Here is a 14,677-nt window from a genome sequence, read left to right on the forward strand (position 1 = left end):
AACAAAGGAATTAGCGTTATTAAACAGGGACACAGAATAGAAATGTAATTGCTTCGAGACTCATTCGTGTTTGTGGAATATCCCGTGATCCATCACTGAAGAAATGGAGTCAATAGACTCGGCGTTCATGTTGTTTGGAGAGTGATAAATGTACAGGGAAGCGCCTATAACATTAAATTTATAGGCACATGTTGTATGTAACTGTATCGGCGTTACCCACAGCCCATTCTATTAGCCCAGCTCGGCAGGCCCATCTCCAATCTCTCTCATCAAGCTGTCAAAAAAGGCCACATCAACACTCTGATAAGCCCAGTCATCAAACCCTGAAGTAAACAGAGAATCTTCCTCCTGTTGTGAAAAGCTCTCGGGCATTGTATCTGCATGTGTCAACACGCCGCTGCTGCCGTATCCTGCATCAGCCAGTGTGCTATCCCAAGTCTTCGCAGTTCCGGCGATATCATCTGCAAGATTTGCTTCGGGAGCTTGTGTCGAATGTTGATCAGCTGCATCTGTAAGCATTTCCTTGCAGATTATGCCGCCACGCGCAATCTTGATTGTGCCAAAATACGGTATGTACACCCGCACGGCGCCGCTTCTCTCTCCATCAACTGGGTCACCGGCCGTCGCAACATGCACGTTCACTCTATTCACATTTTCTGCATGGCCACCGGCAGCCTCGGCTTCAATGACTAGCAGCTTCCGTAGCAATTCTACGCTGCGCGCTCCCAGAGCATCTCCGTTTCGTTGGCTGACCTCCTCCATGCTTTCGTGCACCTGTTCTATCATTGCACGGTCTCCGGGTCGTTGGTGCGTCAGCCAATTCTCTAATCTTGCAGACTCGGAACCTCGGCGGTGCCCGTCCAGATGTGCTATTAGAAGCGTCATGGCTGCCATTAAGGAGAACCAGTCCATTGTTCGGCACCAGAAAGCTATGCGATCGGCGCTGCGGAACGTTATGAATCGGGAAAGCACTTCGCGAGAGGCGGTAACGCATGTTAGCCTGGAGTATTGGCTTTCGTATCCGTTTAGCGATGAGCGAAGCATGTAAGGTAGATGAAGCTGGTTGAGAAGAGTGTAGTGAAACAGTTGGTGAAACAGCCGTCGCATATCCCAGAAGAGCCTCTCCGGGTCGTCCAAGACCGTGGCAAGATTTGAGTGAAGCCACCACTTTTTGGGCAACTCTTCGGCGGCCTTTTGCAGCTCTTTATCTAGTTCTTGCGTCAAGGCAAAGTCATCAGGACTTGGCTCGGACTGGTTGCGTTGCAGAATACGAGATGCGATAACGCAATGTTTGCGCTCAAGACGTCCCATGGGCGTGTCGCTTTCGAGAACCTCATTGGAAGCCATACTCTGATCGATGGAGCTTTGAGGGAGGCCCAGCATGAGACAAATATGCCGCTCTGCAAATACAATGCGGAACCAGATGAATTTCGGCTGGACTTGTCTCTCAGAGCCCAGAAGCCTGCACTGCGCTGAGCTCCTGGAGCGATGGAAACCCATGAGCTGCGCGATAGTCATGGCCCTCCGGATGGCAGTCAGGCCTTTGCGTAAATCTCCGCCGTTTGTATGCCACAGACTCTCCATCATTACGCACTCTATGCCTTCAATGTTGTTGAGGAGGCTCTCGTTTGAATTCACAAGATTGATGGCGGTGTTGAATAAGCGGTTCATGATTTGGCGTGGCGGTTCTGACAACCCTTTGAGGTTCTCATGAAGATTCGGATGCAAGTGTTGTAAGAAGGTGGCAATCCTGAGCATGTAAAGACCGATTAAGACGGGGTGGGTATTTGGTCCTGACGGCTCAAACAAGCTGCCTAATGATTGAGGATCGCTTTTGCCGAGATCATGGTACGAAACGGTAAGCATCTGGTAGAAGCGCGCAGACAAGTCGCCGCGTGCTTTGGAAATTATGGCAATGTCTTTTGGCGTAGGCAAGGCTTCGAAGAGAGCGCGGGACAAGTCTTTGTATTTTCCCGATTGGATAGAACGACTCTTACTGTCTACTAGATGTGGAGGTCGAATACCCTGGCGGTCTAGGATTTCGTATTGAGGAGTGTCGTCATGCTAAGAAATAAGTCAACAGATGTCATTAGATGCCGCGTGAGCGATGAGCGTACATTCAAAGATTTAGGTTCATATGAAGTATTGTCTGGTTCCCCAAGCATAGGACTGCTGACCTTGCTAAACTTTTCATCCTCTTGCGTCGTCCCACATCCGCAGCACGAATCCGAGCCACTGGACATCTTCTTGAGCAACTGTTCAACTAGCGCTTCCACTCTCACAACTCGATCTCCCATCTGAAGACTGCGGTCCAAAGGTGTTGAAATCTGCTCCGGAAACTGCTGGTCCACGCATTTGGCTCCGCGTCGCTGGCAGCTGACGCAGATGGTGTCTGCGGGAGAGCCAAAGATGCATTTCATCTTGCGTCGCCGGCATTCCCAGCAGCTCCTCGTTCCTTTGCGGACTTTTCTCTTCTTGGCTTGAGGACCGCCATCGGTCTCATGCTCGTGGTCTGGTGGCGTGTGAGAGGGCTCATGGCGCCTGGTTGATGCCGCATCCATGCGAGAGGTTGTCCAACAACTGAAGCTAAAAGGTAGCCTTGGGGATAAAATAGATCACGCCAGTAAAGGAATTCAAGGAATACAGTAGAGAGTTCGAGAATGTGTGTCGTACGAAAAGTAAGTGTATAGGAGAAGTTGCGTGTTTCGACCGGAATCTCGGTGGACGAGCTGAAGCCATTGACGTTGGGCAGCCCCACTTATTCCATTCCTTGTGCGAGTTGGATTACACCACAGCCAGCCTTCGTCCGTGGCATCGGAGATCCTTCCAGACAAGAGTATTATAAAAGATTGAGTTATCCTCTCATCAGATCTTGAATATTAGAACTCACTTGAATATTACAGTCCACATCCACAACTTCATACCAGAAACTCCAGCCCATCTTCCAATGGCTTTCAACACTCTGCCCACCAACATGCCAGGCAAGCCTGAGCCTTTCACCTTGCATGTCCCCGACAAAGACCTATCTGAATTCCACGAGCTCCTAAAATTATCCAAAATTGCACCTGCGACATGGTGGAATCAACACAATGACGGCCGCTTCGGAGTATCCCGCGAGTGGCTGACCCAGGCTAAAGAAACCTGGCTTACAGCATTCGACTGGCGCCAGCACGAAAACCGCATCAACAAGTTTCCCAACTTCAAGATCGCCATCGACGACCCGGAAGCTGGTAAAATCGATATTCGTTTCTTGGCACTTTTCTCTTCCAAAAAGGACGCCATACCATTCATCTTCCTGCATGGCTTCCCAAGTTCATTCCTCGAGATCCTGCCCATGATGGAGCTCCTTTCGGAGAAATACACGCCTGAGACTCTTCCATATCACATCATTGTGCCATCACTGCCCAACTATGGACTCTCTGGTAGCCCAAGCGAGAATGTTGAAATGACACTGGACCGAGCTGCACGAATTATGCACCAACTGATGATGGACCTTGGATTCAGCGACGGGTATGTCGCCCAGGGAGGCGATCTCGGCAGTGTGCTGGCTAGGATCATGTCAGTCAAATACAACGAGTGTAAAGCTTTTCACCGTAAGTCTTGCTTTGACTATGTAAACAACACGAAGGACAACCATCTAACAGAATATAGTCAACATGCTGACCCTCAATACGGGGGAAACACCGCCTCCATCCGACAGTTTATCCGCCCAAGAGGCACAAGAGTTGAAACGCACCGAAACCTGGGCTCAAACCGGACTAGCCTTTGCGCTTGAGCACGGCACTCGTCCTTCAACCGCTGGACTGGCCATTTCCTCCAATCCTATCGCTTTGCTAGCTTGGTAAGTTACTCCATCGATTAAACTTGACCTCAATGTATTTTGCTAATGAAATATTAGGATCGGGGAAAAGCTCCTTGAATGGCCTGACCAGCGAGAACCGCTGCCTCTCGACACCATCTTGGCCATGGTCAGCCTCTACTGGTTCACAGACACGTTCTCTCGCAGCCTGTACCACGCGCAGGTCATCCAAACAGTACTCAGAGGAGATGCGCTGCCAATATCGAAAGAAAAGCCGCTTGGGTATTCAATGTTTCCGCGCGATCTTGTTTTGCTTCCCGAGGCTTGGGCCCATCAGCTCTACCCGAATCTAGTGTTCTTCAAAGCACATGACATTGTGAGTTGCTGGCCCCCCTTTTTAAATAGAAAACTTCTAATTGAAATGAATAGGGCGGGCATTTCGCAAGGTTGGAGCAGCCAAAGCTATTCTTGCAAGATATCGAAGAGTTTGCTCAGCAAGTTCGTGGGCTGTTCACACGCGCATGAGCACATGCATCCAAGGTTAATAAAAGCAAAGCTTGTATCAATCAAGAAATCTCCCAGACTCCAGTTTGGGAACTTAATGGAGTAATATTAAGCTTAGTGATAGACTATAAGCCTAAGACATCTACTAGGATTATATGAGAAGCTCACTTTATTGATATTCTTTATTATATGTAGTTTATAGTATAAATGGTAAAAAAGATCTAACGCCCCTCATATATCATAATGCTTCTCTAGCAAAAAAAGAAAGCCAAGTCAAATTCCCATACCCATGCGTTTCATAATATGTATATCGAAGTCATAATGTGTAAACATCCCTCTCTTGCATCGCCTTTCTTTAGTACTTCTGGTGATGGTGGTGGTGGTGGTGGCCATCGTTGTTACCGCCATAGGCCAAGTTCTGCATCTCCTTTTCCTCCTTGCGCTTCTTGAAAGCGTGCTCAATCAGGTTGGCACCGATGGCACCGACAGCAGCAGCTCCCACGGCGGCCAGCTTGCCACCACCGGCCTTGTGAGCGGCGAAACCGGCAGCACCGCCTCCAATCAAAGTGGCACCGAGACCACGCTCGCCATCGGGACCCTCAGCGCCGGGAGGGCCGCCGCCGTACTGCTGCTGGTCGTAGCCGGGCTGGCCGCCATACTGCTGCTGCTGGCCGTATTGCTGCTGGCCATACTGCTGCTGGTGCTGGCCATATTGGGGCTGTTGGTCGTAGGGAGAGGCGCTGCGGTTGTTGTCGTACTGCTGCTGGTGCTGGCCGTACTGCTGCTGAGGGGGGTAGCCCTGGTTGTACTGCTGCTGCTGGCCGCCGTACTGAGGCTGTTTTCAAATGTGTTAGCCGAGAGTCTAATTAAACTGAAAGGTATCAATCATTCAATTTACCTGTTGAGGGTAGCCCTGCTGCTGGTTGTAGCCGCCGTACTGCTGCTGCTGGCCGTGCTGCTGCTGGCCGTACTGCTGCTGGGGCGGGTAACCGCTGCCGCTGCCGCTGCCGGAGCTGTAGTAATCGTTGGCGGACATGTTGATGGCGGGGTTTAGCGGAGAAAGAGTCTAAGTCGAGAGGGAGATATCGCTGCTGCAAGAAACGAGACTAAGGTCACGCAGAGATGAGGAGAGATGAGACGATGGATGAGAGACGATAGATGGAAGCTCGATAGTGAAAGAACAAAGAACAATCAGGTCGAGAGGCTGCGGGCAAGCTTATTTATTCGTTTTCCTTACACGCGAAATATTATCGATGGGTGGGGGAATGAGCGGACATGCACTGTCTAGCGGCTCGAACAACAAATCAGCAGTGGCTGGGCCGTGCTACTGGAGTCAGCTGTAAGGTACATGCCCGTCCGCTGGAGCGTGGCGCAGTCACTGCGGTCCATCACTCCCCTTTTGGGGTGAACCCTTTTTTCCTTCTCTTTGTGTCGAATGGAATCTAGAGTTGACGGTGACATCAACATCTGGCGCAGCATGGCGATAGAATGTAATACTGGTCGATTTGAGTTCATTTTCAGTCGACGCAAGCAAGCAGAATCGCCATACTTGCCGCTGCAGGCAGCAGAGACAAAGAGAGGCTGTAACAGGGACCAGGCCGGGCTACGGCATTTCCGGCTCAATCTGGAGCTTATGGTAGGCTCGCGTTTTAGCTTTGAGCAGGTCAAGTCTGCTGGACGTGGAAGCGCTGGAGGGATTTGCTTGCACTGCAGGAAGATTATTGATACAAACAAGCACACTATAACAGGATGCACGTCTGTGCCTCTCCGTACACGTATCGAAGCACTTAGACGCCTATAGACGCCAAGCATATTAATAGACACCGACTTAGACAGCATCTCGGCTCATCTGTCCGAGAATCTGCAGTCCCAAAGCTCCCCACGACTGCAGGGCGATTCAAACAAACGACAGCGCCAGCAAAGCGGGGGGCGCACTTTGGAAGCCCGAAACAGCGGCGGTGGCCAGAGATTCCAGCCATCGCTCAGCCTCCGGCCAGGGGAGGGGCCAGATCGTCTGTCCGTGCGTGCGGCTGCGTTGACACCAGCCACCCGGGCCAAATCAGCCGACTCGACGCGGGCGCCAAGGCTGATTCCAGACCTTCGATTGTCTTCTTTTGATAGTGCTGCAGTAATATACTATTTCGTTTACTATCTGGTCAAACGAGTTCACACTATTACATGCTTGTACGTGTACTCTGCTGTATTCCGTTAGATGCAGCTCTGCCCTACCTGGTAATAGTGGTCAGTGTTAGTGGGCAGCGGCTCCTTTGCACGTTTTATCCCCGTCTGCTGGAACAGGCAACTTCTTTCGACGGGACCGTGGAATAGCCGGTCACTATCATTTTTTGTATTCACTAGCTTAGGGATTCCCAATGAGGTCAAGAGTACGGAATAATGTGAAAGAGGTGTCAGATGCCAATCTTTTCCGTGTCAGTACGGTAGAGAGGCTTGGCTCTGGATACTTTTGCTTGGCTCTTACTGTGGCGGTATGTTTTGGCATCAAATCACAGCCAAAATCCATCACAGCCAAAATCCATCACAGCCAAGAACCATCACGGCCAAGAACTCTTGGCTGGGCCACGCTGTCCCTTTCCTCATTCTTTCTTTTCAAATCCATACAATTTGATACCATATACCCTTGCGTAGAGTTGTAATACATTATTACCCAAATTGAGCGCTAGCACCACGTATTCTGCTCTGACAAGCTAGCCATGGGCCCGTTTTTTGCCATCATCATGTATATCATGTACGTAGACTACTCCATCGCAGGCCAAAATGCCTTTTCCGCAACCAACACCTCGCGCCACTTCACCAATGCTCTATCCAGCAGCTCTTCTTTGATTGCCTCCTCTCCGCCTTCATCCTGCCGCAGCTCCATCTCGCGCCGCACCGCAGAGTCGACAATTTCGCCCAGCTGGTCCACAAACCGCGCAAATTCCACGGAACTCCAGTTCGGTATGAATTCCCGCCTCAAGGCCCCACCATCCTCATCCCCATCGGCCGCAGACGGGGCGGAAAGCCGGGCTGATGCGCCGGACCAGGCGTCGAGGTAGCACTTCTCCGTCGCCCAGAAGACGATTGCCGACTCGAGCCAGGGTAAAACGGCCTTTTCCCTGTCGCCGTCGCCGGGACGGGTGCTGTCGAATAGAGCCTCGAAACGACGGAGCCCTTCCAGCTTGTGGCTGACATCTAGACTGATGCCGTAATCTGCTGCGGTGCGGACAAAGAACTCTTCCTCTCGGCGAATGTTGACTAGGGCGTCAATCATCCAGTGAAGCAGCCTGGTGCTCTCGGAGACATCTGCCTCTTCTTCAACTGTCTCGGGGAGTTGTAAGAAGCTGAGGAGACGGCCCACGCCTCGGATGTACCCATGGATGTAGAGCCGATCATTCGAAAGCCATTTTCCGAGATAATCTTTCGAAACGCGGCCTTCGGCAGCGCGAGTAAGGAACGACGATTGCGTGGCTGATTTGTAGGCCACAGGGTCGGAAGCGAGGACGGTTTGCGTGAGAGAGAAGGGATCAGCCATGGTCCTTTTCCTTTTTCTTCCTCCAATATGGTGACTTTATTGACTATCTTGTTGGTTTTGAACTCACAAGCTGTCATAAGCCAGAATGATATGAAAGATTGAAAGCGTGGAGACGCAAAGTAAATGTGAGTCGACATCATATTACGTCACAGCCATGACGTATCAAATCGTCTCAGCAGCCTCTCGTGCAGACCGCCCATTGCATCTTCAAATTAAATTATAATACGCTTCAGGATGCTCTTATTAATGGCAGCGCTTGGTCAACAATTTCCATACAAGACCTACTATGACCGCAATCGTAGACTTTGTAGTCCGCTTGATTCAAGCTACCTTACTTTGATTTTGCATGGAAAGGGCTGGTGAATCAAAAGAGTAAGCGATGAGAAACGCTCTCTTCTATATGCTCAATACAACACGGCAAGTATTCTAAAATCTAAGTGTTCGTTTCTTCTCCTTTGCAGTTTTTATGCTCGTCCTTCCAATGTATGTATGTTCGCGATAGATGCAATACGAAAGGAGCACCTGTATTCATTCCCGCCATAAATCAGTCGTCTCTCGTTTTATATCCATAATAAGAAAAAGTTCTTTATACTGTGTCAGTCGGTATCATATTCGCGAAACATATCCATCTACTCACCATCTATGCCTTTGGCGGCGGGATAACCATGCCGTATTTCTCATATGGAAAGTTCTCCAGCGAAGCAAGGTACTCCGCCCAGCCATCGCCCAACTCACCAACCTGATGCAAGTCGACATCTCCAGCCGTGCCAGTTCGTCCAGCTAGGACTTTCTCCTCAAGGCCAGCGTACTCCTTCTTAAGCATAGGATGAGGGCACCAAACCACACGCATACCAGCACGGCGACCAGCCTCAACGCCGGGAACCGAGTCTTCAAAGACGAGGCACTCCTCAGGCTTGATGGGCGCCTCTCCCTCGGGCAGCGAGTCGTTGATGGTCTGCAGAGCGAGGAGGAAGATATCCGGGAGCGGCTTTCCACGGCCAGGCTTGAGTCGGCTATCGTCGCCCACGACTCGTCGATGAGGGGGGAAGACGGAGAAGACGTCGGCGAGATGGCTCGTCTTTAGCTTGAAGTTGCCCATGTGAGAGCTCGTGGCGAGAGCAATGTGTACGGTCGGAGACTCAACACCAGGCTCCGCTGTTCGAGAGAGGCTGGTCAATAGCTCAGGGACGCCAGGCAGAGGCTTGGTGCCGGGAAACAGCTTCTGGTGGAGGGCTGCGGTTTCAACGGCATACTCTTGGGATGAGATGGGTAGCTGGGCCCAGTCCAAGAGGATCTTGTTGGCGTCGGGACCGGGACGGCCCTGGAGCTGGGCCTTGATGGACCACGGCATGGAGGGCCGAGAGTACTTGTCCAGGATGAGGTTGACGCAGAGCGTGTAGATGTCTTCGGTATCGAGAAGGAGGCCGTCCATGTCAAAGAGACAGGCTCTCACGGGAGGGAAGCTGGCAATAGTTTAGCTCAAGTGATTCATGGCCGAGAAGTTCGAGGTTCATAATGAAGAGGACATACTCAGTTCGGGGAGCCATTTTCACAAGAAGAATGTGGCGAAGGCTTCTGTGGTTCTAACACGCTGGAGATGAAGTACCAGTAGCTCACTTTATGAGAGAAGAGTGAGACCAAGAATAGCCTCGTCTAGTAAAGGTGAGGAATCGTTGGTTTCTCGCGATCTTTATCGGTTTCCCGTTGGAGATCGGGAGTTCCAAGTATCGAAAACGCTTCAATGGCCGAAGTGGGGGCGGGGCAGTTTGCGCTGGGGGGGTTCGGTGAGTGACTCGCAAAGGCGATGCCGTATTTCGGCTGCTTCCGAGGATTGATGCTTGCAGGCTGAAAGAGTTGAAAGTTACTTGATAGAATTTGGTTTGTGTATATTTGCTGTATATTTAACCGCTAGAACGCCACTTTATTATGTTTTGAATTCAATGTTAGCAGAAATTGTTACAGAGCTGCGCATACGGATTTCCCCACTAGATTGCGCTATGCTGACATAATCGCCTCACATGCCACATTTCCGAGCTTCGTAGCTCGGTGGACGATGCTTCATCATCACAGACACTTGATACTGCATCTCGCTCCGGTCGCTAATTGCCGCTGCACAGTACAAAGCGATACGCAACTCACAACATGAGTGACAAAGAAAAGGCTTCAGAAAACACAAAAGAAGCACCTCAAGATGAGAAGCCTAATGATGAACCGGAAGTCTTGAGATTCCCTCCAGAGGAAGAAGCAGTAAGTAATAACTGCCGGAACATCATATATCGCTTTTATCTTTACTCCATCTTACTACACGCCCCTTATTCTCATGTAAAAAGAGTATTGTCTCCTGAGCTCGCTCTTTTAGATGTCCTATTCAAGTTTGTGACTCGTCTCACATCTGTCAAACTCGCTACATAGATCATCACTCACTTACATGAATGACACTCATTCCAATTTCACATTCTCTTAATATTCTGCAATTGTTTAAAGATACTCATCCAAAGCTTCTTACCCTAGGCCCTCCTCAAGGAATCTGCCGCCATCAAGGCCGATGCCAACTCCCTCTTCGCCTCCAAAGACTACCACAACGCCCTCTCTAGATACGACGACGCCATCGCCTCGTGCCCCAACTACCTTCACTACGAACGTGCAGTGATTCAGAGCAACATTTCTGCGTGCCATTTGCAAGTCGAACAATGGACTGAAGCTATAAAGGCCGCAACAGATGCCATTGACAGCTTGACAAAAGTCGAAGGCGAAGAGCAACTTGTGCCAAAAGACGAACTCGAGGACACCAAACCAGATACCAAAGATGAAAAGACGAATGGCAAACTTGATGGGGATGATGATGTCGAAGAAGAAATAATCAGCTCCGGAGCAGAGCGAGCTGCACCCATGGCTCCCCCCGAACCGACTCCCGAGCAGGCAGCACTAGAGACCCGCAAAGCCGACATTCTGCGTATCCGCACAAAAGCCTTACTCCGACGCGCACGCGCCCGTTCTGAAGCCGGAGGCTGGTCCAACCTCGCCGGTGCTGAAGATGACTATCGCGCTCTCTCTCAGATGCCTGGCCTGACGCCCGCGGACCAGCGTACCGTTCGAACACAACTCAAGGTCCTGCCACCGCGAACAAAGGCTGCTCAAGAGGCCGAGATGTCGGAAATGTGGGGGAAACTGCGTGGTCTCGGCGATAGCCTTCTCAAACCTTTTGGCCTGAGCACCAATAATTTCCAGATGGTCAAGGATGAAAAGACGGGAGGATATAGTATGAATTTCTCACAAGGCGGGCCATCATCATGACAAGAGACCACCCTTGATTAATAGAGTACCACCTACCAATTAATATGACCAGCAAGCATGAGCGCCTTGAGAATTTTCAACGATTAGGAGGATAGAACGGTTGCGTGTATGGGTTGCTATCTCGCCAAGTGCTATAACCATATTGCTGGGCTTGGTCAAACGGGGCCGCTGAAGGACCATGCTGCTGCAACAGATTATCTGTTCGTGGCATCGACATCGGGGTATACGTACCGCTTACTGGCGGCGATGATCGCTGGGGCGAAACAACCGCTGAGATATCCGATGCGTGCATAGGAGTAGGGCCCATCTGAGCATCTGGCTCATGGCATTGATCATATCTCAGCGGCATGGCCGGTCCTATAGTCTCCCATCCCCAAGTGGCCTTGAGATGCTCCTCGGCACCTGGCTGCGAATATACCATCTGACTCTTCATCCTCTGTAAAATGTCCAAGACTTCCATTTGCTCTTTGTGATCCGTTAAAACGACCGACGCGAGCAAGAATGCCTGTGTGTACACCGGCCCGAGATACTTGTCGTCCGTATGCGCGACAATCCCACATACTTCACGGGCATGGTGTAGCTGAAGCCAGCTTATCTCATCCGATACCATTGTCTGCTCCATGGGATGTGTCTGGGTAAGTATGCTTTGTGCAGTGTGATATAAAAGACGACAGAACATCGCTTCTTGTTTGGGTGCCCATGCTTTCGGAAACACAGAATCGCTTTCCATTTGATTGGGCTGCATATATCCCAATGGGCGCAAGTTCCTCGGACATGCATCGCTCCACTCCACACAGAGCTGCTTCAGCTGCTTCCATTCCGGGATATGATTTTCCAAAGTCCTGTTTTCCCTCGGATCCATCTCCGTAAATGACAGCACATGCAGTCTGTAGCTTGCCACCTTGGCCAGGATAAACAGCATTTTCTGCGCCCATAATTCCTCGTCTCCTTGGGCCATGACTTCGTTTCCGTCGCTGGGAAAGCCCAATTCCATATTCCATCCGCCAAATGACAAATGACAGCCTGTTTCCAGGCTCCCCAAGACGTCCAAGTAGGCGTTTAACCAGAAACATGCCGATCCGATGCCGTCGCTCTCCGCAGTCCACTGGCTTTCGCCAATGATAGAGTTGAGCACCGCAAGACTGTGGCCGCCAGTCTCCGGTCTCTCTTTAAACATGATGTTATAGAGTTTTAAAATAGTTGCTGCAACGGAACATTCTTCGATGTTACGCTCTGGATTCTCTCGATAGCGGAATAGCTGCATATTTGCTGTGCTGTAATAGGCTGTGGCTCTGCTGCTCAAATCTGGCTGGCGATGTGATAGACGTCTAACACCACAAGCCAGCAGAGAGTAAAGCAGCAGGGGAGAATCCAGCGCTCGATATGGCAGGCACTCTCCAAAGTGCTTTCCTTTATTGAATGAGTCCATCCAAATAGCAATCTCATGAACGTATATTTGCATATACTCCACGTGCTCAGGCGAGTCGAGAAACTCTCGCTCGAAAGCAGAAGGGCCTGTAGCATCTGCATTGGTAGCACTGTCGTCTTCGATACTTACACTGATATTTGACCGATCTTCGACTTCGGACAGACTCATTGGTCCTGAGTCGACTGTAGCTCCTTTGCGCCACTCGGTAGCTTGAAGAATCAAGCTATCGCTATATATGCTCCTCGCCTTATTCGAGCTCTCGGGTGATATGTAGATGTGCCAGACATGTCCCTGTAGGATAGAACTAGAGGATCCATGGTCGGAAATTGGGGTTTGCGTTCGAGCCACCGCGCTACATTCTATATACTGGCTACTTTCAGCGTCTACATATCTGATAAGCCCGTTTTGATACTCCGAGGCGATTTGGCGAGATTCGTCTCTGATCGTAACTATATCTAACAGCAACATATTAGCGTGGAATTCCCATCTCCATAGATTGAAGTACAAAGTCATACTATTATGGAGAACAACTGGAATAAAATTAGACGATTCATGGATTGTAATATTTGTGAAATTTAATCTGATTCCGCGTAAACACGTTCGTCTCCCCCTTTCGCAATTTTGGCAGGACGGCGTCGATTCATCACATTTGAGATGCCGGTCTCTGCAGGTCAGGCAGCCGGTGCGCACCCGTTTCGACTTTCTGGAGTACTTGGAGCTCTGCAGCGATTCTTGGTACGGTTTGATCATTGTTGCTAATGTAATAAATCGGCTTATATCGGAAGAGTCCGCATGCATGCTCAAATTTGTAGAGCCAACACAAATTATTGGCCATCAACTCGACAACGAAATGCTAAATCAACTGCAAAAAAAAAAATACATATGTTAAATTGGCTTGTTGGTCTTTGATGACCTATTGATAGAATAAGGCTAGGATTATCTTGCAAGAAATAATCGCCATGCCTGCTGCTTATTTCGGATCCAGGTGTATCGGTAGCCGAGATACGAATAAATGATGTTGCTATTTGAAGGGTATGTATGTTCGTCTCTCAGTTTTCGGGAACAGAGTCAAAATGGTGGCATGTATGTATCTCGCTTTGAGCTTGCGGTTTGCTATCTATAGAGCATCCGTATATTGCGATTCAAAAGGTAGATTCGAGTAGGTAGTCAATAACATGAGTAGTAGCCATGTTCTGTGTTCTGAAGGAAGGATGCGGTGAGTGATTGATGGGAAAATAGTCTTGTAGCTGCTAAATGCTCCCACTCCTAAATCCAGTTAGACTACAGTGGTGTCTTAACGTGATACAAGTATATCGGTACCTGTTTTGCTTATGCGACAGAGAACGAGTGTAATAAGCCGGCAGTCATAGATCTGTCCCTTAGTCTTGTAATACTGAGCACAGATGTGGCATGCCCTCTAAATTACAGGAGCCCTGAGCAACTTGGGGCCATATCCGAGACCTCAGCTCATATGCTCTGAAGGCCTTGCCGCCTATGTGTTTCGTGTCAATAGACCGAAGCGTAGCTGCTAAGGAAGCCAAGCCTTGCCCCTGATAGTCTCAAGGGATGTGGCAAATTGGCGTGGGATACCCATGGCGCCCCAGCAAGGCTCCAGCTTAGCATGTCAGGCACATAATATTGGTCTACATAGCGCTGCAGGCTGAGAGAGCGTGACTAGCATTACAAACAAGGGTTAGCTTCTTCCTTCCCACATAGATCAGCCCATCAACTCAAGCTATGCATATTGTGGCAGGAAATATTGTAGTTTTGTGGAGTTGGCACATGCTTCAGTTGCCCGTAGAGCCATCGACTGCGGTACTATTGAAATCGTTGACCAGTGATCCATGAGCTCATCAGACGCACCGATAAGCAATAATAAAGTGCCTGTCACACATCCTACGGCTTCTTCCGAAACATCACAAAGGTCGAGCAACAGCACGATGTCTGTGACTGGTCCGCTCCCCCACCCATTAAGCTCCCTGTTAGTGCCCGTCTTTATTTGGGCCTATGTTTGTAGCATCTCAAATCGAGATATTGAGAGGCGAGGATGTAATTGCGTCATCTGGGTAGGTCATTTATACATCTTAATGTATACGCATGAATTCCATCCACTGGACTGCTC

The 14,677-nt window shown here is 49.9% G+C and overlaps 6 protein-coding genes across 6 annotated transcripts; 2 read left to right on the forward strand and 4 right to left on the reverse strand.

Moving 5' to 3' along the window:
- Positions 1–231: 231 nt before the first annotated feature.
- Positions 232–2,561, reverse strand: TGAM01_v205300 (hypothetical protein; the record flags this gene model as incomplete). The annotated part of the gene is made up of 2 exons (XM_018803314.1): positions 232–2,064; positions 2,118–2,561. 2 exons carry the CDS (start codon positions 2,559–2,561, stop codon positions 232–234), a joined length of 2,277 nt encoding a protein of 758 aa, XP_018663352.1.
- A 386-nt stretch (positions 2,562–2,947) lies between these two features.
- TGAM01_v205301 (epoxide hydrolase) lies at positions 2,948–4,324 on the forward strand (the record flags this gene model as incomplete). The annotated part of the gene is made up of 4 exons (XM_018803313.1): positions 2,948–3,593; positions 3,652–3,841; positions 3,899–4,175; positions 4,229–4,324. 4 exons carry the CDS (start codon positions 2,948–2,950, stop codon positions 4,322–4,324), a joined length of 1,209 nt encoding a protein of 402 aa, XP_018663351.1.
- A 334-nt stretch (positions 4,325–4,658) lies between these two features.
- Positions 4,659–5,818, reverse strand: TGAM01_v205302 (hypothetical protein; the record flags this gene model as incomplete). Its single annotated transcript, XM_024549616.1, has 2 exons — positions 4,659–4,858; positions 5,632–5,818. 2 exons carry the CDS (start codon positions 5,816–5,818, stop codon positions 4,659–4,661), a joined length of 387 nt encoding a protein of 128 aa, XP_024405649.1.
- A 2,654-nt stretch (positions 5,819–8,472) lies between these two features.
- Positions 8,473–9,379, reverse strand: TGAM01_v205303 (hypothetical protein; the record flags this gene model as incomplete). The annotated part of the gene is made up of 2 exons (XM_018803310.1): positions 8,473–9,295; positions 9,363–9,379. The coding sequence occupies 2 exons, from the start codon at positions 9,377–9,379 to the stop codon at positions 8,473–8,475; spliced, it is 840 nt and encodes a 279-aa protein (XP_018663348.1).
- A 595-nt stretch (positions 9,380–9,974) lies between these two features.
- Positions 9,975–11,126, forward strand: TGAM01_v205304 (hypothetical protein; the record flags this gene model as incomplete). The annotated part of the gene is made up of 2 exons (XM_018803309.1): positions 9,975–10,079; positions 10,344–11,126. 2 exons carry the CDS (start codon positions 9,975–9,977, stop codon positions 11,124–11,126), a joined length of 888 nt encoding a protein of 295 aa, XP_018663347.1.
- Positions 11,127–11,202: 76 nt separating this feature from the next.
- Positions 11,203–13,305, reverse strand: TGAM01_v205305 (hypothetical protein; the record flags this gene model as incomplete). Its single annotated transcript, XM_024549617.1, has 2 exons — positions 11,203–13,010; positions 13,071–13,305. The coding sequence occupies 2 exons, from the start codon at positions 13,303–13,305 to the stop codon at positions 11,203–11,205; spliced, it is 2,043 nt and encodes a 680-aa protein (XP_024405650.1).
- Positions 13,306–14,677: the final 1,372 nt, after the last annotated feature.

Source organism: Trichoderma gamsii (genome assembly GCF_001481775.2).
Source record: "Trichoderma gamsii strain T6085 chromosome Unknown Scaffold_16.2, whole genome shotgun sequence".
In the NCBI taxonomy this organism is placed as follows: domain Eukaryota; kingdom Fungi; phylum Ascomycota; class Sordariomycetes; order Hypocreales; family Hypocreaceae; genus Trichoderma; species Trichoderma gamsii.